Source organism: Aquarana catesbeiana, linkage group LG04, assembly GCF_042186555.1.
Source record: "Aquarana catesbeiana isolate 2022-GZ linkage group LG04, ASM4218655v1, whole genome shotgun sequence".
NCBI lineage: Eukaryota > Metazoa > Chordata > Amphibia > Anura > Ranidae > Aquarana > Aquarana catesbeiana.
The window spans coordinates 559,119,190-559,145,817 of record NC_133327.1 but is presented as its reverse complement, the minus strand read 5'-3'; the positions used below and the strand labels follow the sequence as shown (position 1 = coordinate 559,145,817).

At 43.4% G+C, this 26,628-nt stretch overlaps 1 protein-coding gene across 1 annotated transcript in view; it reads left to right on the top strand.

The window, feature by feature from the left end:
* Nucleotides 1-26,628, top strand: part of FNDC1 (fibronectin type III domain containing 1) — a 377,977-nt gene that overhangs the window by 200,433 nt on the left and 150,916 nt on the right. The window contains exon 7 of the mRNA XM_073627992.1: nucleotides 18,628-18,816. Coding sequence (XP_073484093.1) covers nucleotides 18,628-18,816 — 189 coding nt within the window. The remainder of the gene's footprint in view (nucleotides 1-18,627; nucleotides 18,817-26,628) is intronic.

Here is a 26,628-nt window from a genome sequence, read left to right as displayed (position 1 = left end):
TCTGCATCCAGTGTAGCCTATATCTACAGTGCATTCTGTGGTGTACTGTCTCTAATACACAGGTGGTGTACTTAGTATCTAATACAGTGTGTACAGTTTCTACTACACTTCTGGTGGTGTACACAGTATAAAATACAGTGCAGCCATTGTACAGTTTCTAATACAGTGCAGGCGGTGTACACAGTATTTAATACAGTGTACAGTTTCTACTACTTTTCTGGTGTTGTACATAGTATCTAATACAGTGTGTACAGTTTCTACTATACTTCTGGTGGTGTACACAGTACACAAAACAGTGCAGCTGTAGTACAGTTTCGAATACAGTGCAGGTTGTGTACACAGTATCTAATACAGTGTGTACAGTTTCTACGACACTTCTGGTGGTGTACACAGTATACAATACAGTGCAGCCGTTGTACAGTTGCTAATACAGTGAAGGCGGTGTACACAGTATCTAATACAGTGTGTACAGTTTCTACTACACTTCTAGTGGTGTACACAGTACACAATACAGTGCAGCCATAGTACAGTTTCTACTACTTTTCTGGTGGTGTACACAGTATCTAATACAGTGTGTACAGTTTCTATTACACTTCTAGTGGTGTACACAGTACACAATACAGTGCAGCCATAGTACAGTTTCTACTACTTTTCTGGTGGTGTACACAGTATCTAATACAGTGTGTACAGTTTCTACTACACTTCTGGTGGTGTACACAGTACACAATACAGTGCAGCTGTAGTACAGTTTCTAATAAAGTGCAGGTGGTGTACACAGTATCTAATTAAGTGTGTACGGTTTCTACGACACTTCTGGTGGTGTACACAGTACACAATACAGTGCAGCCATAGTACAGTTTCTAATACAGTGCAGGCGGTGTATACAGTATCTAATACAGTGTTTACAGTTTCTATTACACTTCTGGTGGTGTACACAGTATACAATACAGTGCAGCTGTTGTATAGTTGCTAATACAGGGCAGGTGGTGTACACAGTATCTAATACAGTGTGTACGGTTTCTACGACACTTCTGGTGGTGTACACAGTACACAATACAGTGCAGCCATAGTACACTTTCTAATACAGTGCAGGCGGTGTATACAGTACCTAATACAGTGTTTACAGTTTCTATTACACTTCTGGTGGTGTACACAGTATACAATACAGTGCAGCTATTGTATAGTTGCTAATACAGGGCAGGTGGTGTACACAGTATCTAATACAGTGTGTACAGTTTCTAATACACTTCAGGCGGTGTACACAGTATCTAATACAGTGTAGTGTGGTGTTGCAAAACAAAAAATACATGTCCGGAAGGCCACCAAGGAGAGGCAGACGCCCACAGGCCAATAAAAGAGGGCAAGCAGCCTCTGTGTCTACAGTCAACAGTGGTGGTCGCGGACATGGTCCATCCTCTGCAGGTGGCCGTGGGGCACGCTTGTCCTTTTTTTCTGCTGCTGGCCGTGTTAATGAGCCAGAACATGCAGAAGAGTTGGTGGAGTGGATAACAAAGCCATCCTCATCCTCTGTCAACCAGGCTCAGAATAGTTGGCCTTCCAAGGCAGCTGCCAAAGTGGCCTATTCCAGCAGCTCATTGTCCACAGTCACTCCTTCTGTAGCCCCGCCATCATGCACGGAGGAGTCCCCAGAATTATTCGACCACAGTGTTGGGTACATGCCGCTGGATGTTGGTTCCCAGGTTGAGGAAGGGAGTAACGTGAGCCTAGATAGAGGGTGTGCCCAAGAAGGACACGAAACTAGCAGCTATGTTCCCCCAGCTGCAGCATACTGCCAAGTTTGCTCCAGTGATGAGGAGGGAGGCAATGATGATGTCACTGACTGTACTTGGATGCCTGAGAGAAGAGAGGAGGAGGACGAGGCACAACTCCAACGAGGCAGGATGTCCTCTAGGGGGCAGCTTAAGGGCAGCCACACAATTGCATCGCTCCGCAGGTGCAGAGCGCTGCTGACTCCCCGATGACTTTTAAAAGTTGCTTGGTGTGGGCCTTTTTCGACACGTGTGCAGCAGATCGCACCATTGCTGTTTGCAACCTATGTCTGAAGCAGATCAAGTGTGGCCAGAACAGCAGCTTCTTGGGCACCACATGCTTGATCAGACATATGACGACCTGCCATGCAATCCGTTGGCAACAGCACTTGAAAGACCTACATCAAAGAAAAAGGTGGACTTCTCCTTGCTCCTCATCTGGGATCTCCAACCTTACTATACCTCTGGTCCTCTCAAAAACCTGCACTGAGAGGAATGAAGGTATAGCAATAGGTGTCCCAAATATTTGATGCCAACCTGCTAGCAGTACACCACCATCTGATTTTAGCAGGCATATTTCCCTACCCCAGTTGCTGAACCGTAAAAAGAAATTCGGTCCCAACCATCCACATGCTCAGCGTCTAAATGCCAGCTTGGCCAAATTGCTAGCAGTGCAACTGCTGCCTTTTCAGCTGGTAGACTCTGCCCCCTTTCATGAATTTGTGGAATGTGCTGTACCTCAGTGGCAGGTTCCAAAACGCCATTTCTTTTCACGGAAGGCCATTCCGGCTCTCTACCTAATTTTGGCCTCATTGGACTGGGCGGTCAGCAGTAAAGTTCATATTACCGCTGACTCATGGTCCAGCAGGCATGGGCAGGGACAGTGCCTTGCCTTCACGGCGCACTGTGTAACTCTGCTGGCAGGTGGGAAAGATGCAGGACAGGGTTCAGTGTTGTTGGAGCTTGCTCCGCCACCATGCCTCCAAAGTGCTAGTGGTGATTCTGCCACAGCTCTCTCCTCTACCCCCTCTACTTCCTCTATGGCCTCTTTTGCAGATTTGTCCTCTGAACCAGCGGTGCTCCGTAAGTGTTCAGGGGCTACGCAAGCAGTCAGGCTAAAAGATGCCATGCGGTGCTTGAGTTGGTCTGCCTAGGGGACAGGAGCCACACTGGGGCAGAGATTCTGTCATCTCTGCAGGGGCAGGCTCAGAGTTGGGTGATACCACGCCAGCTTCAGCCAGGAGTGGTTGTATGCGACAATGGCATCAAGCTTCTCTCCGCTCTCCGACAGGGACACTTGACCCATGTTCGGCACACGTCCTGAGTTTGGTGGTGCAGTGGTTCTTGAGCAGGTACCCAGGCTTACAGGATCTCCTGAGGCAGCCCAGAAAAGTCTGTGGTCATTTTCACCAGTCATTCAATGCCAGTGCTCGGCTGGCTGACATTCAAAGGGAATGCAACCTGCCCACCAACTGCCTCATTTGTGACATGCCCACCAGGTGAAACTCAACATTGGCAATGCTGCAGCAGGTGTACACACAGCAGAGGGCCATCAATGAGTACCTCTGTGAGTATGGCACCAGGACAGGGTCAGGGGAGCTTGGCTTCTTTTCGCCACGCCAGTGGCTACTGATCAAGGATGCATGCACTGTCCTGTCACCATTAGAGAAGGCCACAAGGATGGTCAGCAGTGACAATGCATGCATCAGTTACACTGTCCCTCTAGTCTTCCTGTTGGAGCACACGCTACGTGGAATCATGGACAGGGCATTTGAGGCAGAACAGCGTAAGGGAGAGGAGGACTCAAGTTCTCAATACCTCTCAAGGCCCCTTTTATCCAGATAGCATTCCTGCGGGCCCACCAAACACACAGGAAGAACAGGAGGAGGATTGTGTCAGTATGGATGTAGAGGATAAAACTCAGCAGCAGTCTTCAAAGGATGATTTTCAGTCCCCAGAAACCCAAGGAGTTGTACGTGGCTTGGAGGAGGTAGTTACGGATCATGCTATCCTTAGTGACCCAGAGGACTCAGAATCGAATGCCTCTGCAAACTTAAACTGCATGGCTTCCCTGATTCTGCAAAGCCTGCAAAATTACCCTAGGATTTGTGGCATCAAGGAATGGGATCATTACTGACTGGCAACCCTTCTTGATCCACGTTACAAGGGTAAGGTTGCAGAACTCATCCCGCTTTCGCAGAGGGAGCAGAGGATTAAATATCTTCAGGAGGCCTTGAAGAAAAGTTTGTGCAGAGCATTTCCAGACCCTGGGAGGTTACAATTTCCTGGTGCTGGACAACATGTTGCTGAGACTTCGTTCAGACAGAGGAAGAGCGGTGGAGAAGGTGGCCGGCTGACAGATGCCTTTAAACAATTTTTCAGTCCTCAGCGTCAAGGTCTGATCGTTTCAAGCAACCATCGCTTGTGTCTGCATTACATGGTGCAGGGATATCTAGAGGCAAGAGCAGACTTGGAGACCTTTCCAACAGAGCATCCACTGGGTTACTGGGTCTTGAGGATGGACCACTGGCCAGAACTTTCTTAATATGCAATTGAGCTACTGGCCTGTCCTGCATCCAGCATGCTTTCTGAACGCACATTCAGTGCTGCTGGAGAGTTTGTAATGGATCAAAGAGCGCGCCTGTCCCCAGACTTTGTTGATAGGCTCACATTCATAAAAATGAATCAGTCTTGGATCAGCAGCTATCAAGAGCCTGATGCTGATGTAACTGAATTTGCTATGGATGTGGGATCCCTTGAAGACTGCCTATGCTGACTATCCTATTCCTCCTCAATCTTGATGTTGCCTGCTTCCGACAATATTTTTGGTTTAGGGCACCACCACCACCACCCAAGGCCCAATTTTTCTGCCCCTGTTTAACAGGGTCAAGTAATTACAATTTTTGATATAATATTTCAATGCAGGGCCTGTTCCTGCACTCAACAAAAGTAACTGTGAGGGCTTACAGTGTTGTGGCACCACCACCCAAGGCCCAATTTTTCTGCCCCTGTTTAACAGGGGCATGTAATTACAATTTTTGATCTACTATTTGACAGCAGGGCCCATTCCTGCGCCCAACAAGAGTAACTGTGAGGGCTTACAGTATTGTGGCACCACTACCACCAAAGGCCCAATTTTTCTGTCCCTGTTTAACAGGGGCATGTAATTACAGTTTTTGATATATTATGTCACAGCAGGGCCTGTTCCCGTGCCCAATAAGAGTATCTGTGAAATGTTACAGTGTTTTGGCACCACCACCGCCCAAGGCCTAATTTTTCTGCCCCTGTTTAACAGAGGCATGTAATTACAATTCTTGATATAATATTTCACAGCAGGGCCCGTTCCTGCACCCAACGAGAGTAACTGTGATGGCTTACAATGTTCTGGTACCACTAACACCTAAGGCCCAATATTCTGCAGAGTATATAGAGCAGGCTGCATAGTATATATACTGCTGTTCAGAGTATATAGTGCCTGGAAGCCTGTGTGACCCCCACGCCATTTTTTTTTAAATTTGGGTGTGGGTTCCCCTTAATATCCATACCAGACCTGAAGGACCTGGTATGGATTTTGGGGGTTGACATCCTTGCCATTTTTTTAGCACTTTTGGTATTTTTATCTATATTGCCGGGATCCGACAATACATTACAGCCACGAGCAGTTTTAAATGAAATTATTTCTTTAGAAATGTAATTTTGCTGTGGCACTGTTATAAACATGGGAATGATGCACTACTTTACAAGCATACTAAGGACACCCCCAGGCACGATATTTAAAGGAATATTTAATCTTTATTGTTTCACTTTAAGCATTGTTAAAATCACTGCTCCCGTAAAAACGTCCATTTTTAAAACTTTTTTTGCATTAATACATGTTTCCTGGGGCAGGACCCAGGTCCCCAAACACTTTTTATGGCAATAACTTGCATATAAGCCTTTAAAATGAGTACTTTTGGTTTTTCACGTTTGAGTCCCTAATGCCCTGTACACACGGTCAGATTTTCCAATGGAAAAAGTGCGATTGGATTGTGTTGTCAGAAATTCCAATCGTGTGTTTGTTCCATCAGATTTTTTCCGTCGGAATTTCCGACACACAAAGTTTGAGAGTAGGATATAAAATTTTCCGACAACAAAATCCGTTCGTTTAAATTCCGATCATTCGTACACAAATCCGATGCAAAAAGTGCCATGCATGCTCAGAATAAATGAAGAGACGAAAGCTATTGGCTACTGCCCCGTTTATAGTCCCGACGTATATGTGTTTTACGTCACCGTGTTCAGAATGATCGGATTTTCCGACAACTTTGTGTGACCGTGTGTATGCAAGACAAGTTTGAGCCAACATCCGTCGGAAAAAATCCATGGATTTTGTTGTTGGAATGTCCGATCAATGTCCGATCGTGTGTACAGGGCAATGGTCTTTAACGGTGTTTGCGTGTTCGAACAAATTTTTTGCCTGTTCGCATGTTCTGCTGTGAACCGAACCAGGGGGTGTTCGACTCATCCCTATTGCACAGTTACAAAATTACTAGTAACAAAATACTTACTTTTTAATAGTTATGTAACTAACATGAGCCTCCAGCAGTTGCTGGTTGTTGCTGGAGCATATCAACAGGGCACACTTGCTTTTAATAAATAGTGCTTAAATGTTTTTTTAATTATATAACCTTTACCAGTTTAAAGTGTTTATGGTTTACCCGTTTACTCTGTGCTTTGGATTGATATTGGTTATGCCTTAGGCCTTATGCACACTGCATGTTTTTACAGCTGCTCCTAGGGAAGTCTGGCATTTTTTATTCCTGCCTCTAAACTCCCCTGCATGCTAGCATATGTGTCCATGCACACATAGGGTTTTAGCAGCATTTAGAGACAGGGGAAAAAAAACACTGCCAGTGTGTCCAGGAGCAGCAGAACTTGGGCAGAAAAAATGCTTGATGCTGTCAAACACACCTAAACGATAGTCATGTTGAGTGCTTGAGCATTAGTTCATCAGAACAAAAACAATCGAATTGCCCAAGGGATTTTTATGAGACACGTTGTAAGATAAAAAAAAATCTAATTTTATTAAGAAAATTTTAAAACTTTAAAAATGCTTTAGCTTTGCTCTGCTAACAAGTTTGGCCTGCCCTGAAATGTTCAGTTGTCAAAAATGGACAGCATAATGAAATAGAAAAAGAAAGACCAGGAGCTTTTCACAACCTCTCTTGAGCTGACATATGCAAATTGTACCTTGTAATAATATGACAGCTTTTGTGATAGTATAAAATTCCTGCTGTTTCAAAGGATATAATGTCATAATTTATCACATTTCGAGTATAGTGTAGATAGTACATGTATGGTTGGCTAGGAGTGACTTAATATGGGAAAATAGTTGTAAGCATCTGTACAATACAATAATACTGGTTTAAACTTTTGCTGGCTTCAACACACTTTGCCTGTCTGAGTATCTTATCGTTGAGTCTTGAATTTCACTATTTTGGATTAACATACCCCTAGAGGCCTGAACTTGCAGTCTAGCCAAATGAGTCATCAGTGGTATTCAACTCCTTTAATTTAGTTTCCAGCAACACATTTTAAAGAAGAAAAAAGAAGGGCATGCCATTGGGCTTGGGTGAAGCCTGGTTTTCAACAAACTACATTTTAGGATATTGAATGTGTCTTCATTGAATGTTTTCTTTTTTTAATGAATTTTCCCTGAACTTCCTTTATTACTTGCATACATTTTTTTGTTTGCCAAAGTGTGTGATACTGAGCAATACTACAGACCAATCTGACATTCATTTTGACCAAAAACTCCCCTTGAATTTTTGTTTAAAGGTTATGAGAAAGTATGAGACTCTGTAAAATAAAGATGCTGTATTTTGTGAGCATAGAGAGATAGCAGGTGATAGCAGTGCTTCTCACAATCTTATTGAATTACTATGGTAATACAAGGGACAGTGTTGGTGCTTGTACACATGTGGATATGTGCAGCAAAATATTTCAGATAATCTGCATCTTTGCAATATTTTTATTGGATTGGACATAACCCTTAGGCATCAGGTCAGTCACATGTAATCACTACACATTATATACAGACGTTTTCAAGATCTATACAAAATATTAATATCATAAGGAATCCCAAAGGTATGTATTGCAGCTTATACATACTGTTTAGAAAGTTTTTTTTAATGTTTGTTCTGCAATCCCACATTCCTGCAGGTAAACAGAGAATTACCATTGCCACCAGAACTTTTTTCATTATTCTCTTCCCTTTGTGATTATATTGTCCTTTTTCCAGCATGATTTTGTTTCCTACCAGTCCTTCTTGTCTTTCTCAACCTTTCTCAATCTTTACCTGGTGTATAAACATGAAACTTTTCTTATTGTATAGTGATAGGGGCAGTTTACCCAAAACGTATATTTCACTTTTGTTAGATGCTGGAGCTCATGCACACTGCAGCTCAAAAAAAGCTGCTTTTACAGGCTTTTGAGCTTTTATTTCTCTGCCTCTAACAATCTTATCCAGTATATGTCTAATTACCACATTGAAATCGTGCTACTTCACTTGAAGTAGCAAGATTTCAAAGTAGCATTTCAGTGCTACTTCTTTTTTTTAATTTAAATATTCTTTATTGAATTTTTTTCCAAATTATAAAACATTCATATAAGACATTTCATCAACGTATTTTCCACGGGTAATATTTTCTCCTTACATATCATATATCCTACATTTACTCGCTCCTGGTCCCCCCCCCACCCCCCTGCCTTTACCGAATTATACACCCTCATTTCATCCTTCCCATTCACCTCTCATATCTATAACTGTTCCCATGTACACTTTAACCCTTCTCTACTCTCTCCCCCTATCTTCCCGTGCCCACCCAGTGTTCACTCACACTCAATTACTACCCATATCGTCCTGAGTGTTACCTATTGTACCCTAAATTTCTCGTCTATTATTCCTGCCCAGTTTTAAAGTCTCGCTATGAATACTATTTCCCTACGCATAAAAAAATTATCTCGGGTCACTACTCTAATCCTCTTTCTTATTCTCTATAAGGGGGATATCCCATTTTTTCCCAGCCATGGCTTCTACATCTTTTCAATTTTCTTGAAATTACCTCGTTTAGTGAATACCACTTTTTCCTTCCACACTATCTCATCTATCTCATTTATAACTTTAACTCATTCCCCAGATGACGGAGGCCTCACCGACTGCCATCTCTGTGCAATCAATTTTCTTGCTTGGAATAGGAACCTCAATACCACTGCTGTAGTGCCTACCGATTCTCTAAATTCTTCCATGTATGTCAGCACAACAAGCCTGGCATCTAGTTCTAGAGTAGTCCTGCATATTGTGTTTATGATATCGAGAACCTCTTCCCAATACTGAAATAGCCTTGGGCATCTTCATACCATATGTATAAGGTCCCCTGTCTCCTGGTACCTGGGGAACTTGGCATCTGGTCTCCGACCGAACATAAACAATCTCTTAGGGGTATAGTAAGCTCTATGTGCCAGAAACAGATGTGATACTTTCTGTGAGGGGGAGACCTATACCAATGACCCCAGTTCCAATATCCTCCTCCACTGCTCTGCTGTTATTTCCCTGATATCCTCTTACCATCTCTTCTTACTGACAAGAGATTCTGGGCCTTCGATGACTCTACTGCATATCTGTACATATAACTCAGAGATAAGTCCCTTGGTCATACCAGACTTAATTACTGTGTGCCCAGGGCACGTCTGATCTGTAAATATCTGTAGAATGAGTGGTTTGATATGCCATACTCTCTCCTCAGATCTACAAATGATTTTAAAGTGGTGCCCCCGTATAAGTGGGCCAAGCAGCTTATACGCTGTTTTTCCCATTCTTTCCCATGGCCAACAGCTCTTTCAAGTTCTTATTATTCCAAAGCGGGGAGTATTCTGTTACTCCCCTTTACCCCATTAATGTCTTCACTGATTTCCACACTATTATAACCATCCTTAATGTTGGACTCCTGAGGGGGAAAGAGTCCTCCTCTAACGCCTCCTCTACTGTATTGTGCGGGGCTCCTAATAGCATCATTCTATCACCTGCGTTCCCTCCCTCCAGAATATTACCCCCAACGTGCTGCAACTGTGCTGCCAGGAAGGGGTGTGGCACAGCTAAGCCCCCCTCATTTGTTAGTAACTGAAACGTATGCAGACGAATCCTGGCCTGACGCTTTTTCCAGATTAATTCCCTAAAAAGGGTTTCAACTGGGGAAATATGCAGCAAGTACAGCAATTGTGGCATCCATATCATTTTGATCAGATTGCATTACCCCGCCACTGACAGAGGAAGCCGGTACCAAATTTCGCTTTTACACTTAAATTTGGTCAGGAGTGGAATTATATTATTGCTGATGAATTGATTGGGGTCTCTTGTCAGACATATACCTAAATATTTCTCCACTACTTCTAACTGAGGAATTTCAGGTGGTATAGGGTTTCTAAGCGGGTCCACAGGCAGAAGCACTGACTTCTCCCAGTTTATAGCTAGCCCCGAAAACCATTCGAACTCCTCAACTATATTCATTGCAGTCATTAGGGACTGCTCGGTATCCCCCCAAAAAAGCAGAACATTGTCTGCATACAGTGTAATTCTTTCCTCCCCCATCTTCCCTTGGAATCCTTGCATACCTGTGGATGATCTGATCACTATTGCCAATGGCTCCATCGCAAGGGCAAAGAGCAGGGGCGATAAAGGGCACCCCCTCTCGTCCCCCTCTCAAGCTGGATCCTTCCCGGGTATTCGTTGTTAATTCTAACTTTGGCATTTGGGGCATTGCAAAGCGTTTTTATCCATCCAATAAAGGAAGGTCCAAACCCGAATTCCTCCAAGACCCGCCAGAGATAGCCCCACTCCAGGCTATCAAAGGCCTTGACTGCATCAAGGGACAAGATAGCCCTCGAGCCCACATTTTCTGTCGGGGTCTGCAGGTTCAAGTATACCCTTCTAATATTCATGCTAGTGGATCTATTGGGAATAAACCCAGATTGATCTGGATGTATACGTTTTTGAATACTTTTATTCAGCCTAGTTGCCAACATCTTTGCCAATATTTTAACATCAGAGCATAACAGGGATATTGGCCTATACGAAGATGTATCCAACAGGTCTTTCCCCTCCTTATGCAGCACTATTATAGTAGCCTCCATCATTGAAGAAGGCAATTTCCCCTCTACCAGCCCACATTTCAACACCTTAAGTAACTCTGGGAGCATCACCTGTCCATAGTGTTTTTTAAGTCTCCACCGGGAGTCCATCTGACCCGGATGACTTTTGATTGGCCATCCCAGCTACTGCCTGTTGTAATTCCTCCAGGGTTATAGGGGCCTCCATACTCTCTCTGTCCCCTTCTGAAAGAGCCAGTATCTCCATTCCCCTGAAAAATATTTCCATTTCTCCCTCCCCATCTACTCACTGCAATTTATACAGATTTTTATAATATTCTCTAAATGTGTCTATAATCTCTGATACTTGAGAAGAGATCTCTCCCTTTAACGTCCTAATTGCAGGGATAGTTAAGGGAGAGGAATTGGTTTTAACTAGAAGAGCCAGTATACGACCCACACTTTCCTCTTCTCCAAAGGAGCATTGCTTCTGGAAAAGTCGCTTGTTCTCCACTTTCCTTATCACTGTTGTTTTATAGTCCTGATGTTTATTTAGCCAAAATCTTTGTTTCTCCGGGGTTGGATCCTCCACATACTTGTTTTCTGCCTAGTGTACTCCTCCCACTCCTTGGATTTCCTCTTAATCTTTACCACCTTTCATCCCTGCTGGTGCTGTACCTACATTAAAGTCCACAAACTCTTTTAATTTTGATAATACCTCATCTGGTTTCCCCATTAGTTCCATCCAAAATGGGCTTATTTTCCAATCCCCCGGGGGACTTTTCCCCCCCAGGTTCACTGACAGCACCAGCGGCGAGTGATCCGACACACCTCTTGGCCAATACACTATGTTTTTTACCAATTGCAATTCTTCCCCATTCCCCAGAGCCATATCAATCCTGGAGAGTGTAGCATAGGAGCTTGAAAAACAGGAATATTGCTGGCCATACGGGTTCCGCACTCTTCACATATCAAACAGTCCTGCCTTTTGTAAAAATTCTAATCTCTTATCAAGGACCTCATTAAAATCCCCCACCACTATAACCGGAGTGCCTACCTTATCCACCATGAATTCCATTAATCTATACAAAATCTCTAGTTTAAATGGTGGAGGAATATAAACATTTGCCAAAACATACATCCTGTTCTCTATTGAGCAATACAAAAAGATATAATGGCCCAGTTCATCTATGCTGACCACTCCACTCCCCACCATTATACTCACCCCCCTAGAGTAAGAGAAGTAGACCAAGTGGTACTGACACTGAAATTTCCTACTTCGAAATTGTGACATGGTGGTCTTTGTCAGATGTGTCTCCTTCAGGCAGAGCAGCGCCACTCTATGTGTTTCTAATGTAGAGTAAACTGCAGCTCTCTTGACTGGATCACCCATCCCCCGGACATTCCGGGAGCCTATATTAAGTATTTTGGACGGCATAAAAAAGAAAGAAAGAAATAGAAGAAAAGCAAAAAAGAAAGAGAGAAAACAAGTAAAAATGAGTTGCTCCCTGTGTCTTAATACCTCCATTTCCTTGTAATTGGGGCTGAACTATAAGTGAAATCCCTTTTTCTGTGATGCCCCAAAATTAGAAATGTTGTCAAACTTATACCCATTATGCACTTTTCCCTACCCAGAGTGAACTATGACTCTACTCTCCACTGTCCACCCCTCATATCCCCCTCCCTCCCCCCATCCACCCCATCCACCCCTCTTCCCCCCTCCCCACTCCCCCCCAACACCTATCTTGGCTTTCCCTAGGGGCTTTTCTCGTGACCATCTCATACTTCCCATGCCATCCCAGTGATACATACAGTTTTATTATTTCCCCCACCCTCTCATCCCCCCCCCCCCCCAAAGCTGCCAAAAAATATATAGACAAAAGCTTTTTTAAAGAGATACCCCACTCATTCATTGATTCCTTCCTCCTAAGTGTGACTTCCTACTCCATCCCTTATCAAATTTGTTAAACTTTCCAGTGAACTATATATACACAGTCCAAATGTCTATTTTCCAATTTGCCTGCAGCTTCTTCTTGTTATCTTCCAACCATAATGCTGCTCACGCTGGTGAGTCAAACAACTGGGTTCCCCCCAGTGCTATTACTCGTAGTCGTGCTGGATACAGCAAAGCATATGTGACTTTGAACTTTTGTAGGCTGTGTTTGATTTCTATGCGCTTCTGTGGATCCGGTGAGAAACGTGGGTACATATCGAGATCCTGACTCCATTATAGAGGATGTTCCTCATCTCTCTGGCCTTTTGCAAGGGGATCACCTTATCTTTATAATTAAAACATTTCAAAAAGTAGTGGCCTGGGGTATCCTCCTGACGGCAGTGCTCTAAAGGGGACTCTGTGTGCTCTTTCTATTGAGAACAGTATTGAAAAAGTATCCTTCCAAAATATTTCCATAAACCATTTCTCCAGAAACCCTATGGGATTAGAACCCTCACACCTTTCGGGGAGACGCACCACCCTCACATTGTTCCTGCGCAGCCTGTTTTCCATTTCATCCATTTTTGATGCATGTATACCCATTTGTTCTCTCATAGCTTTATTTTCCTGTTTTAACGGGTACAGGTCATCCTCTACTAAGCCAAACCTCCCTTCTAGGTCTGTTGCCCTTTCAGCTGTGTTTTGCAAGTTGTGACTCACCAATGATAGTTCTTCCTTAATACCCTTCAGTCGATCAGATAATTCACCCAGTGAGAACTTACATGCATTGACTGCTTGTAGAACATCTTTCAGTGTCGGTTCTCGCCTCTATCGGTAGGCCGGGGTCAGGGGTTAACTCAGACTCAGGTTCAGGGCTCTCTCCTTCCAACCTCCTTTTACAGTTTTTGTCCCTAGTACTGCTGTTGCTTGTCCTTGGCTCTTTCTGTCCGATGGTACTCCCAGCTGTGCTCTAGCTTGTGTCTGCTGTCCCCCTTTTGTTGGTGTCTGAGCAGGGGTGTGAGCAAACTGCTCCAGCTTAGCTGCTGCTGCCGTCTGATTCCCGTTGTCTTTTGCAGAGCGCAGTGATTGTGTCCCTGCATTCTCCTGATGTGGTTGCTCCTCTCCTCTTTTCCTTGTCATGACCGATCTCCTGAAGATCCCTGGCCTGGCCTGTATGCTGGGTCCCTCCTTCGGCGGGCCATTCATCTCCAAGGTATTATTTTATCTTCTTTTGAGCGCTGCGACGACAAGCAGCCACCCGCTGTATGGATCCGGCGCCGTCTTGCACATATCACGTCAGTTCTTGCGAGATTTCGCACAGGATTGTATGAGATTGTACAGCTGCAGCTTCATCTCTCCCCACTCTGAGCAAAGAGACCGGCGGGCTCACTTATCACCAGCGGCCCCCTCCGCTCGCATTACAGGACACAGCAAAGCAGATTCCTCTGGGAAGGAGTAGGGAGAAAGCTCACACACATCCTCTCACTCCAATATCCGGTCATTTCAGTGCTACTTCAGGTGTGACTTGTAAGACATCTGTGTGACTTCATGCATAGATGTCTATGCAAGTCGCACCTAAACTTGCAAAAAGTAGTGCAGGAACTAATTTCAAAATCGGTGGTACTCTGATGTAGTCGGAGTGGCACCGATTTGACTGCTTTCAATGCAGACAAAAGGGCGCGACTTATCATGCGATTTCAAACTGTCAAATGGTGTGATCGGGTGCTTAGGGACTCTGTTGACGAGATTCCAGTGCTTGAGTTCCCAGGTCTGCACACCTGCATCGTTATTTATGCATTTATAGTATAAAGACTGCTACAGGAGGTGTTGGAACATCTAAAACAAAGTGAATAGAAACATACTTGGAATTATGGTGGGAAGATCTCACTTTTGTATTTAATCACTTCCCACCAAACTGGCACATACATACAGCCTCTTGGTGGTTGGGCTTTAACGCTGTGTAGCCGCATATATACTTCCCTAGGTAACACTTTACTGTGCTGAGGGCAGGCTCTGAGCACAGTAATGAACGGGTACCAGAAAGCTCCCGATGCATAGTTACTTATTGGGAGCTTTGCGATGATGTGATCACTGCGACTGCCAATTATAGCAGTCACATGATTGTAATGCCCACTTCCGCCTCCCAGCATTTAGATCCACTTAAAGTGGCATTAGGCGGTGGTGGGAAGGGGTTAAAGTGGAACTACATTGCATCTGAGCACCATAATTCAAAAACACTGTTTAATTAATTTTTAATATTAAAGCAAAATTACCCTTCCATTCATGTCTCCATACTTTATTTTGCCGAGAATTCACTTTGACAAACACCCACTAGCATTTCTGGCTGTGGTTATCTTGAGGAAGGGCAGATGATTGATGTAGCATTTACTTCCTTATCAGGCATGCAGACAGGCGGATGTGCTTAGCTGAGAAAACCCCTCTCTCCCTCTTCCCCCCCTGAAGACTCCTGAGATGTATGACATCATTTGCCTAGGCCTGGAAACCAGAAGTAACTAAAGAAATGTAAACTAAAAAGTAAAAAAAAAGCAAATATGATATACTTTCATAAATATAGTCAGTGTTGACTGAGAGAGTGAAGTTCTGTTTAAGCCATAAGAAGCTATAGGAAGACTTATTTTAACAGATTCTGCCTAGAGCTAAAATATCACTTTTGGGTGGACTGACCCTTTACCGGTAGCATACAGTATTATTATCTTGTAGGAAAAAAACTGAGCACATCAAAAACATCAGCCAAATCCTAGTTGTTTGAGGGAAAATATAGTATGTGTTCAACAAAAATTTTAAGCTTTTCCATTTAGCTGTCTGGAGTGAATTTTACACACAGCTGAGGATTCTACCCACAGTCATGTGACATCATTGGGCCAATCAGCAACAACCAATACTGTCACATGGAAGAAAGGGGAGTGAGTTATAAGCTCTACACAGAAGTACTAGAAGCGGTGTATCATCCATGTGTGCAGTGTGTGTGGGGCACACAGGCCACCAGGGTAGGGGATCCCACTGTTCCCTGACACACATGGCACATGTGGAGTAAGTAAAAGTTGGTCCATAATGTTTCCTTGGGCCCAGGATTCCAATCAGAGGGGCCCAAGAGGTGGAAGCATTGATGGTCTTTTTTTTAAATTTTGGCTTATAGGCAGAAGCACCTAGAACCACATTTTACAATACTAGTGTAGTGCCCCCCTGACCTCCAGAGGCATTGTGGCGACCCCCAGAGACAGGGAGGGCTGACATGTCATCTCATGGTGCAAGTTGATAGGCATGGGGAGTGGTGGACAGTTTAGAAAAAAGGGCGCCAGTCACTTTTTTGCTGAACAAAAATTAGTTTTTGCTCAAAACAACAAACAATTCAGGGAGAGAGGGGATGGGAGCTCCAGGCTGGTCAATCAAGATAGTCAAAAGTACCCAACCTTGAAGGAGGCTGGACAAACATGACAGCATGGGTGAGTAAGCTTGTGGCTGTCACATTGCTGGAGGGGAGGTGATTACAATGAGCTTTAGTTCTGTTTTAAGGAAGACTTCAGTGGTTTGTGCAAAAACAATAGCACATAAAGAAGGTGTCTTGTGCTACAATGACGATAGCATCTTTTTCTATATTAAACATACATTGTTATTGTTAAAAGAGAATGACCGGTTAATAAAATACTCCAGCATCACATAAAATATAGCATACTTTTGAGTTTCAAAGTCCCCCCTCCCCATAGACCATTATATGCTATGGAAGATTTGACTATATAATGGTTCCAAGCTGGAAAGTATGCAAAATTTCATGTGATGATGAAGTATTTTATGGTCATTATCTTTTAACAATTTTGTAAAAATAAAACATTATTCATCACTGTCAACACCTGAAAAGTCCCTAAATATTTCTTTATGTGCTACTGTCCCAGTGGTTCTGTGCAATAATTTGTCTGTTTTTTAAAGCCTATCTCTGGGCAACATTAATTCTCTTCCACCTTTTTTCAAATTGCCTTTAAAAAAAGTTCAAATCCCCTTTTTAACTCATCGGTCCACTGTCACATGTCCCTCACCTGCGCCAGTGGAAACTGGTCATTCTGTCTCCCCCAGCTGGTCCCCTCCTCATGATGTCATCAAGCTGCTGCAATCTTCTGGACCTGAGAAGACATTGCTGCTAGTCAGCCACCCTGATGATCCTGTTCTTGTGTTTTCATCCACTGTTCCTGTTCAGATCAGTTTAGTCCAGCTAGTGTTCCTGGTTATTCCGTAAAGTTCTGGCCCTCATACTACTATCTTTGTCTGCTGGTCCTACTCCTACCTTGGCTGTGTTCTTGACTACATCTCTGCTCCTTCCTCTGACTTTAATATTTACTATTGTTTACCTCCAAAAATGAACCTAGTCAACCTACCGTACCTACACTACTCTCAGCTCCCAGCTCCTCCTTTGCAAGAGCCATTTTGTAAAATCCAGCCGATCCATTCCTAAAGTCGTTTAAGGCACCTGATAACCAGCACATACTAAAAACAACATGAAACAAATGTAAAAGGTGGCTACTAAAATTATAGGTAAACCTGGTGTTTAGCTATAGTTGTAGATTTATGAGACATTCAGGGGCAATTGTTGTGCAGTTTTTCACAATTTATTATTATTTGGTGTTATATACCTTTATACCTTTTCACTGCAATAGAAGGGGACATATTCTTTCCCTGGTGGTTCAGTGGTTTTCTATCATATTTTTAGAGGGATTTTCCCCTAGCCATCATAGTGTCTCTGTGTAGGATTATGCCTGGGGACACACTTGTTCCCTTCTATGAAGTGTTTCCTCGTATTGTTGTGCACATCCCCTCTGACATCAGAAGAGGAGGGAGTTAACTGCAAACTAATCAGCAATGAGATGGGACAGGGTATGCTCCGAGACCTCTCCCTGGCTGTGTCCTGCACCTATTCTGCAGAGGCAGGTGGTCCATCCACTCTGCCCTCTTCTAGCAATTAAGCTGCCAGTCTACTGTGTAGCTACAAGATATTTATATGACATAAATGTGAACTAGTTGCACATGGTTGGCAAAGTTGGGATATTCATGGCCAGGCCATATTTAAGGCATTGGCCTCAGGGTCTTTTTGACAGTCATGATTGTAGAACTTTTTAAAAGCATTCTACTGCCAGCTGAGTCTGTTGTGATCACCCATGTGCAATATTCTTTCCTAAGAGACATCAACAGGCCCTGACTTCTCTGTGTACTGCAAGTATCACAAGATACATTGTTTGAATATAAACAAATTAGAAAATGTAACTATATTCTGGTTGGGTGTCTCAAATCCAGTAAATGTTAGGACTTTTGATACATCTGTACAGTATTTATAAACTTTTTGGAAACAAGTGGATTCATTAATTACCAGATAGTTCTTTGTATTACTCTTTATATTTTGAGTTGAGTTAAAAAGAAAATTTCAACCCCCATAATATTGGTCTGTAAAAATATATTTTCTGCAGACCTTTAGAGAAAATAGCCAATACAATATTAAATCTAATGTGTTCTTAAAGTTACAGAACATTATATTCTCAGCAAGAGACTAAACCTATTCAAAATAAACTCTCTTTTGAAATTAGAAAAAAAAAGAGAAAAGAGACCGATCTATTAGTACTGTTACGCTCGTAATGAAAAATAAACTCGGAGACTGAAAACAAAGAATTTGTTTCCTTTAAAAACTTCTAACTTCTAACTTCAGTTTTCACAGTACATCTTTATGTGTAAATGAGATTTTTTTTTCCTGAATGATGTTAGAGAATGATGTGGTAATTGCTGTTTTTCAATCCATCACAGAATACATTATTTCATATGCTCCTGCGATGAAGCCATTTGGAGGCAAATCTGTTACATACTCAGGAACTACTACATCAGCCATAATTGATGGCCTACAGCCTGGGGAACGGTACATTTTCAAAGTCAGGGGAGCTAACAGAAGAGGGCAGGGCCCTCAATCTAAAGCCTTTACAGTCATTATGCCAGATGGTAAGCATGCAAATTTAATGGATTTATGCATCTGTTTTTGCTGTTACTTCATGCTTTTTATTGGTTTCTTCTGCTTCCTTACATTTTCTCTATGACCATGTCTTTTAAACACAGTGTTTATTTTATAGCTCATAAAGTGAAAATCTAAAAGCTTGTGTTTAATAAGAGCTAATGTTAATTTTATAGGGAATTAAATAACAATATGCTATTCACATTTTCTTTGAACAGTTTTAGGATAGCAACTGTTGGTTTGTTAAGGAACCATTTATTTTTTGTTGTTTTATTGTTCTCCCTTGCATTTAAAAACTGCACCAAAAAGTCCAAGACCAGGTCTATCTTTTATTTTCATTTTTACAGTTGAAACCTTTAATATTAGCAACAGTGCAATTTGTGAAAATGCTGCAGATTACCTACACTTTTTGCAATGTGCAATGTTTTAGGAAAAGTTTAAGGGCCAGTATAATTCAACCTGTAAAAGCCAAAGAACAATGCTACACGCTTTAGAGTATATTAGTATAACACAATTTCTATTTGTTGCCCTGAAGGTTTGTATACTTTTTTATACTATTATGGAACTTTTCAACAGTTTTTATCTACAATCTTTTTTTATGCTTACCCTTTTTTTTCTTACTTTTCCCTTCCCATTGTTTTATCTTTCTGTGAATTTTGGTTTGATATGCCATTTATTCTATATATGTTGTCCTAAAGTGACACTGTCAGGTTAACAAAAAGTACAGATGGAAGTTCCCTACAAGAGGAGAGGTATTATTATTATTATTATTATTATTATTATACAGGATTTATATAGCACCAACAGTTTGCACAGAGCTTTACAGCATAAGGGCAGACAGTACAGTTACAATTCAATTCAATACAGGAGGAATCAGAAGGCCCTGCTCATTAGAGCTTACAATCTAGGAGGGAGGGTCAAGTGATACAAAAAGTAATAACTGTGGGGGATGAGCTGATGGAGAAAATAAAAGTTCCGTTGTTAGGTAAAGGTGGGATAGGCTTCTCTGAAGAGGAGGGTTTTCGGGGATTGTCTAAAAGCAAACAGAGTAGGAGATAATCGGACAGATTGGGGTAGGGAGTTCCATAGGATGGGAGAGGCTCTGGAAAAGTCCTGGAGGCGAGCATGGTAGAAGGTGACAAGGGAGTTAGAGAGCAGGAGGTCTTGGGAGGAATGAAGAGAAAGTATAGATTGGTATTTTGAGACTAGGCTAGTGATGTACCTGGAAGCTGAGTTGTGGATAGCTTTGTAAGTTGATGTTATTTTGAATTTAAAGTGATTGTAAAGGCCGAAGGTTTTTTATCTTAATGCATTCTATGCATTAACTGCTCCGTGAGCATGCCCACATGTCCCGCAGACTCGATGTCCGCCGGGGGCCCGCAATCGTGACACGGAGTGGCAGAATGGGGAGATTTAAACAAGGCATTTTCCTGTTCTGCCTAGCAACATGACAGGGATCCACTGCTCCCTGTCATCGGGAGCAGTGATCTCTTTCATGTTGTAGTGAGCCCATCCCCCCACAGTTAGAATCACTCCCTAGGACAGACTTAACCTCTTGATCGCCCCCTAGTGTTTAACCCCTTCCCTGCCAGTGTAATTTACACAGTAATTAGTGCATTTTTATAGCACTGATCGCTATATAAATGTCACTGGTCACAAAATAGTGTCAAAAGTGTCCAATGTGTCCGCTGCAATGTCACAGTCACGATAAAAATCGCAGATCACGATTACTAATAAAAAAATAAATTTATAATAAAAATGGCATAAATCTATCCCCTATTTTGTAGATGCTATAACGTTTGTGCAAACCAATCAATATATACTTATTGCGATTTTTTTTACCAAAAATATGTAGAAGAATACATATCGGTCTACACTGAGAAAGAAATTTGGTTTTTTTATGTATTTTTTGGGGGATATTTATTATAGCAAAAAGTAAAAAATATTGCTTTTTTTTCAAAATTGTCGCTCTTTTTTTGTTTATAGTGCAAAAAATAAAAACCGAAGAGGTGATCAAATACCACCAAAAGAAAGCTCTATTTGTGGGAAAAAATTTTTGTTTGGGTGCAATGTCGCATGACCGCGCAATTGTCAGTTAAAGCGACGCAGTGCCATATTGCAAAAAGTGCTCTGGTCAGGAAGGGGGTAAATTCTTCCGGGGCTGAAGTGGTTAAGATAAAAAGCCTTCTGTGTACAGCAGCCCCCCTAATACTTGCCCAAGCCCCGTCTCTATCAAGCGATGTATATGAGAGCCTCGACTGTCTGGGACTCTCCCTCCTGATTGGCTGAGACACAGCAGCAGCACCATTGGCTACCTCTGCTGTCAATCAAAGTCAGTTAGCCAATCAGGAGAGAGAGGGGGCAGGGCTCAAACACGTTTCCATGTCTGAATGGACACACGGAGCTCCGGACCAGGAGAGCCAGCGAGGGACCCGAGAAGAGAAGCATCCGGGCTGCTTTGTGCAAAACCACTACACAGAGCAGGTAAGTTTAACATGTTTGTTATTTTTATAGAAAAAAACTAGACTTTACAATCACTTTAATTCCTTGGGTGAGTGGAAGCTAATGGAGGAATTGACAGAGAAGAGTAGCAGACACAGAGTGGTTGGTAAGGTAGATGAGCCTGGTAGCAGCATTTATGATGAACTGAAGGGGGGAATAGCCTATGTAAAGGTAAGCCAATGAGAAGGGAATTGCAGTAGTCGAGGCGAGAGATGACCAGGGAGTGAACTAGGGGCTTTGTGGTGTCATTGTTAGAAAGGGGCATGTTTTGGAGATGTTGCGGAGGTTGAGGCGGCAAAATTTGGACATTGATTGGACATGGGGCCTAAAGGATAGATCAGAGTCCAGGATAACATGTAGAAACTTGGCATGTGGGGATGGGATGATAGTTCTGCCATCGATTTTGACAGAGATCAGGGGAAGGGGCATGTGGGGGAGGAAAAACTATGAGCTCGGTTTTGGATAGATTGAGTTTGAGGAAGTGGTGTGACATCCAGACTGATATGTCTGTTAGTAAATTAGTGATGCGTGAGGAGACTGAAGGAGTGAGCTGAGGAGGGGTAATCTATAGTAATTACTTCCTTGGCAGCATGTGTATCTTACCTCCCCTCTGTTCCAGCCTTGTTGCCCATAGTTAGTGAATAGGGATGAGCTTCGAGTTCGAGTCGAACCCATGTTCAACCGTTCGTCGAATTGCGAACGTTATGGGCCATTCATGCCAAATTCGAGTGGCGCGTCACGGCCCATAATTCACTGCAGCATCGCAGTGCATTGCTGGCTGATGATTGTCCAAGCATGCACTATGGCCCGCAATCACAGCGCTGTCTGTACAGAGAGCCAAAATTGGCAAAAGCCAGGGTGGCTTTGGCCAATTATGGCTCAGGGGGTTTAGTACACGCCCCACACTATATAAGTCTGCCTGCACATCGGCCCTGTGTAGTGTGTTCCGGCGTTGAGAGAAAGATAGAGTAAGAGAGAGAGAGAGAGTGTCATTTGATTTAAGTTAGATAGAGTAGGCAGGCGAGTCAGTTAGCTGCACTCACAGTGTATTGTATATATATATATATGTTAGAAGGCCAGTGTGCTGGCCTGAATTTATGGGAGGAGCCCGGAGGGTATTTAAGCTGACCACTTCCCCTTCCTCTTTGTCAGTTTCAGTGCACGATATTACAGGTCACTGTGCTGACTCTTCCCAGCTTACCTTGTGTTCATAAGTCTGTGCGTTCGATTACAAGTGGGTTGCGGCGTCTTCGTCGGCGGTTCTCGCTTGCTGTTGCAGGTAAGGTTCAAACCTTTTTGTTCATATGCAATGTTACCATTGGATATGTTTCCTATACCTGCAAACTTGGATTTGCAGGCTCGCTCTGCCTTGCTTGTCATCCTATCCACAAACATACGATTCGTTCGTAGATCCAAGGCTCTGAGCCATTGTCGGTTGTTCTCTGATATCACTCGATACAGGCTTCATTTTCTCATAGGATTCACTGTCTATGGGGTTGCCATCTCATCCATTTGGAGATCAGCATGTATTATTTGCATGGGTTTTGTGTCTGATTGAGGTGGTAATTAGACCCACATGGGGCCTTGTCTGCACTTTGATTAGCCTGGGGGGCTGGGTGGTTGGAATGTGTTCGGTTTTAGAAGTAAGGTGTGGTATACACGCTGCAACCGATTTGTATTGGATTCACTTCATACATCTTACAACCGATTTGTATCAGTGCCATCTCTTTACAACCGATTCATATTGCATACCTGCTACAATCCGATTCGAATCTAGTCGCATCAGCAGCACAACGGTTCGCATCGGATGCATCCCGCTCACTGATTCTTATTAGTCCCTGTTGTACCCCACAAATGGTTCGTTGTTTATGTAATTTTCTACTGACTGTTTCGTATTGCTTTCATGTCATACGAATCAGTCGGATTCAAGCCTAGTCGCCTCGGCGGCACAACGGTTTGCATCGGTCTTATCCTGCACACCAATTTGTAGTGGTTCTTACCATACCCTACGATTCATTATTTATTTTTTGTCCGATTCACATCACCTCAGCAGTTACATGCATCACAGTCCACTCCGAACCTAGTCGCACAAGCGGCACAACGGTTCGCGTCACGAGTATCCCACACACCAATACGTAACAGTCCCTATAACAAATCTACGATTCCTTACGTATGCCACTTCGCAGTTCCTTCCTACATATACAATTTCTGCTATCCTTTTCTTTTTCGCCTACCAGTAGGTGACCTTTCTTGCAATCGCTGCAAGCTACGCATCTCATCATAACTCCTTGCAATCGCTGCAAGAACACGCATCTCAACATTTACCCATTTGCAATCGCTACAACAATGCATCTCAGTATAAACTCCTTGCAATCGCTGCAAGAACACGCATCTCAACATTTACCCATTTGCAATCGCTGCAACATGCATCTCAGTATAAACTCCTTGCAATCGCTGCAAGAACACGCATCTCAACATTTACCCATTTGCTATCGCTGCAAAAAACATGCATCTCAGTATAATCTCCTTGCAATCATTGCAAGATCACGCATCTCAACATTTACCCATTTGCTATCGCTGCAAAAAACATGCATCTCAGTATAATCTCCTTGCAATCATTGCAAGATCACGCATCTCAACATTTACCCATTTGCTATCGCTGCAAAAAACATGCATCTCAGTATAATCTCCTTGCAATCATTGCAAGATCACGCATCTCAACATTTACCCATTTGCTATAGCTGCAAAAAACATGCATCTCAGTATAAACTCCTTGCAATCGCTGCAAGATACGCATCTCATGATAACTCCTTGCAATCGCTGCAAAAAACACGCATCTCAGCATATACCCATTTTGCAATCTCTGCAAAACATGCATCTCAGTACAAACTCCTTGCAGTTGCTGCAAATACACGCATCTCAGCATATACCCATTTTGCAATCACTGCAAGAACACGCATCTCATCATAGCTCCTTGCAATCACTGCAAGACACGCATCCCATCATAGCTCCTTGCAATCGATGCAAGATACGCATCCCATCATAGCTCCTTGCAATTGCTGCAAGACATGCATCTCATCATAACTCCTTGCAATCGCTGCAAGACACGCATCTCATCATAACTCCTTGCAATCGCTGCAAGACACGCATCTCATCATAACTCCTTGCAATCGCTGCAAGACACGCATCTCATCATAACTCCTTGCAATCGCTGCAAGACACGCATCTCATCATAACTCCTTGCATTTGCTGCAAAAAACACGCATCTCGGCATATACCCATTTTGCAATCTCTGTAAAATTATGCATCTCAGTACAAACTCCTTGCAATTGCTACAAATACACGCATCTTACCATTTACCCGTATACAATCACTGCAAAACATGCATCTCAGTATAAACTCCTTGCAATTGCTGCAAATACACGCATCTTAGTGTTTACCCACTTGCAATCGCTGCAAAACATGCATCTCAGCATTTACCCATTTTTGCAATCACTGCAAAACACGCATCTAAGTATAAACTCCTTGCAATCGCTACAAAACACGCAGTTCAGCATTTACCCTTTTTTTTTGCAATCACTGCAAAACACGCATCTCAGCATATACCCATTTGCAATCGCTGCAAACATGCATCTCAACATATACTCCTTGCAATCCTTGCAAGCACACTCAGTGGTGCTCATACAGCCCACTTCATTTTTTTAGTGGCACTTAATCGGTCACTCGTCTCCAGTGGCATTCATACGAGCCACTCATTGTTTTCGTCTATCTTTTCTCCCTCAGGTCAGTCGAGTTCAGGTTCCATCCTGTACCAGGTTGGACGTTATTTCCCAGGTAAAAAAAAAAAAACAAAAAAAAAAAAAAACGCTATGTTTGCATCTTCACCAGGGCCAGTCGCATACAAGGGGATAACATAAAAAAAAAGAAAAAAAAAAAAAAAGTAAAGAAATCTTGTTGCACTCATGTCACCCCTACTGCAGGTGTTCCCGGTCGACCGAGTTTCGATCATAACCAGGACCTCGCTACTAGAGCGTCAGTCAGGGTCTAGTTCATGGGCTTTTCTATCACATCATTCTGCAGCACCCTTTCACTATACTGTTACTTCACATACATCATTGGACGTGATCTCCAGGCGTTAGTTCTGTCACATATGTCTATACATGACACTCTGTTTTCGAAGGGCGACCCTTCACCTCGCAGACAAGGTCGCTTAACAGTAGACTTGCTGGCAGGGCAAGTGTTAGCAGGCCGAGCACACGTCACCCCCTACAGACCGCAACATTCCTACGTAGGCCGTACCAGACTTCTACTTCTCGCCCCAGTACGCCCTGGGCTTCTGGTCTTCAGGTTTGTGCTTGCCACAGACAGGCACCCGAGCTATCGGTTATCTGGCCAGTCACCTCCTGGCCCACCTCGGTCGCCACACACTCTTCTGAGTTTTCTAAATTTCCACTCAACATAAGTTCTGCACAACAGAACTCTGTCAGCTCCTGTCTATGCCTATCATTCCTTTTTCTGTACTTCTTCCTTTTTCCTCCTCTCTGAGTTTTCTCTTTACCACTCCGCTCTCTATCCTATGGCTATGACTCCTCTTAAATATGAGCACCCAGCCCCCTTTTTTGTCTTCTGGCAGCGAGGACTTCACACCCGCCCCTCTGTTACCCCCCCCAAACGGCTCAGAGCACGGATGCCTGCAGTCCCTCAGGGGACGGAACATCCCCAAACTCATAGCTGAGTCGCAGGGATATTCCCTTTCCTGCTAACGGCCAGGAAGGCAAAGCTTTTCAGGCTCCTCTTCCCGCCTCCAGCTGCAGCTGGGCCCAACAGGCATCCCTACAATCCATCCACGGGGCCCAGCTGCACTCTTTGGTCTCCCCCTTAGCCGCAACAGTTCGGACGTCCAGACCAGAGTCACACCTTTGAAAGTTCGCCCATCCATGGCCCTCCCGGACCTGGTCATGGTCCCGATGACAGCTTCTCCTTCTGCAGGTACACCAGGCTCTGCACCTATCGTCCTCCCCGTTCATCTTGTCCCGACCAGCATCAGGGAGGATATATTGGAGGGAAAAGATGTCATTTGGCATCCCTGCTCATCTCAGTCCATGACTTGGCGGACAACAAATCATACGCCTGGGGGGATGTCTCAGTGGTTGTCAAGTCGAGAGACCCCAGCCTCAGTCGTAAGCTGTCAGCCACTGAGTTCTCCCTGGCCTTCGGGATGTTCAGAGATGTACTTTGTTCAGCCACCCTCAGCAGGAGGGAGGAGCGGGACTTATACCTTCATGCAGTGACAGATCTTG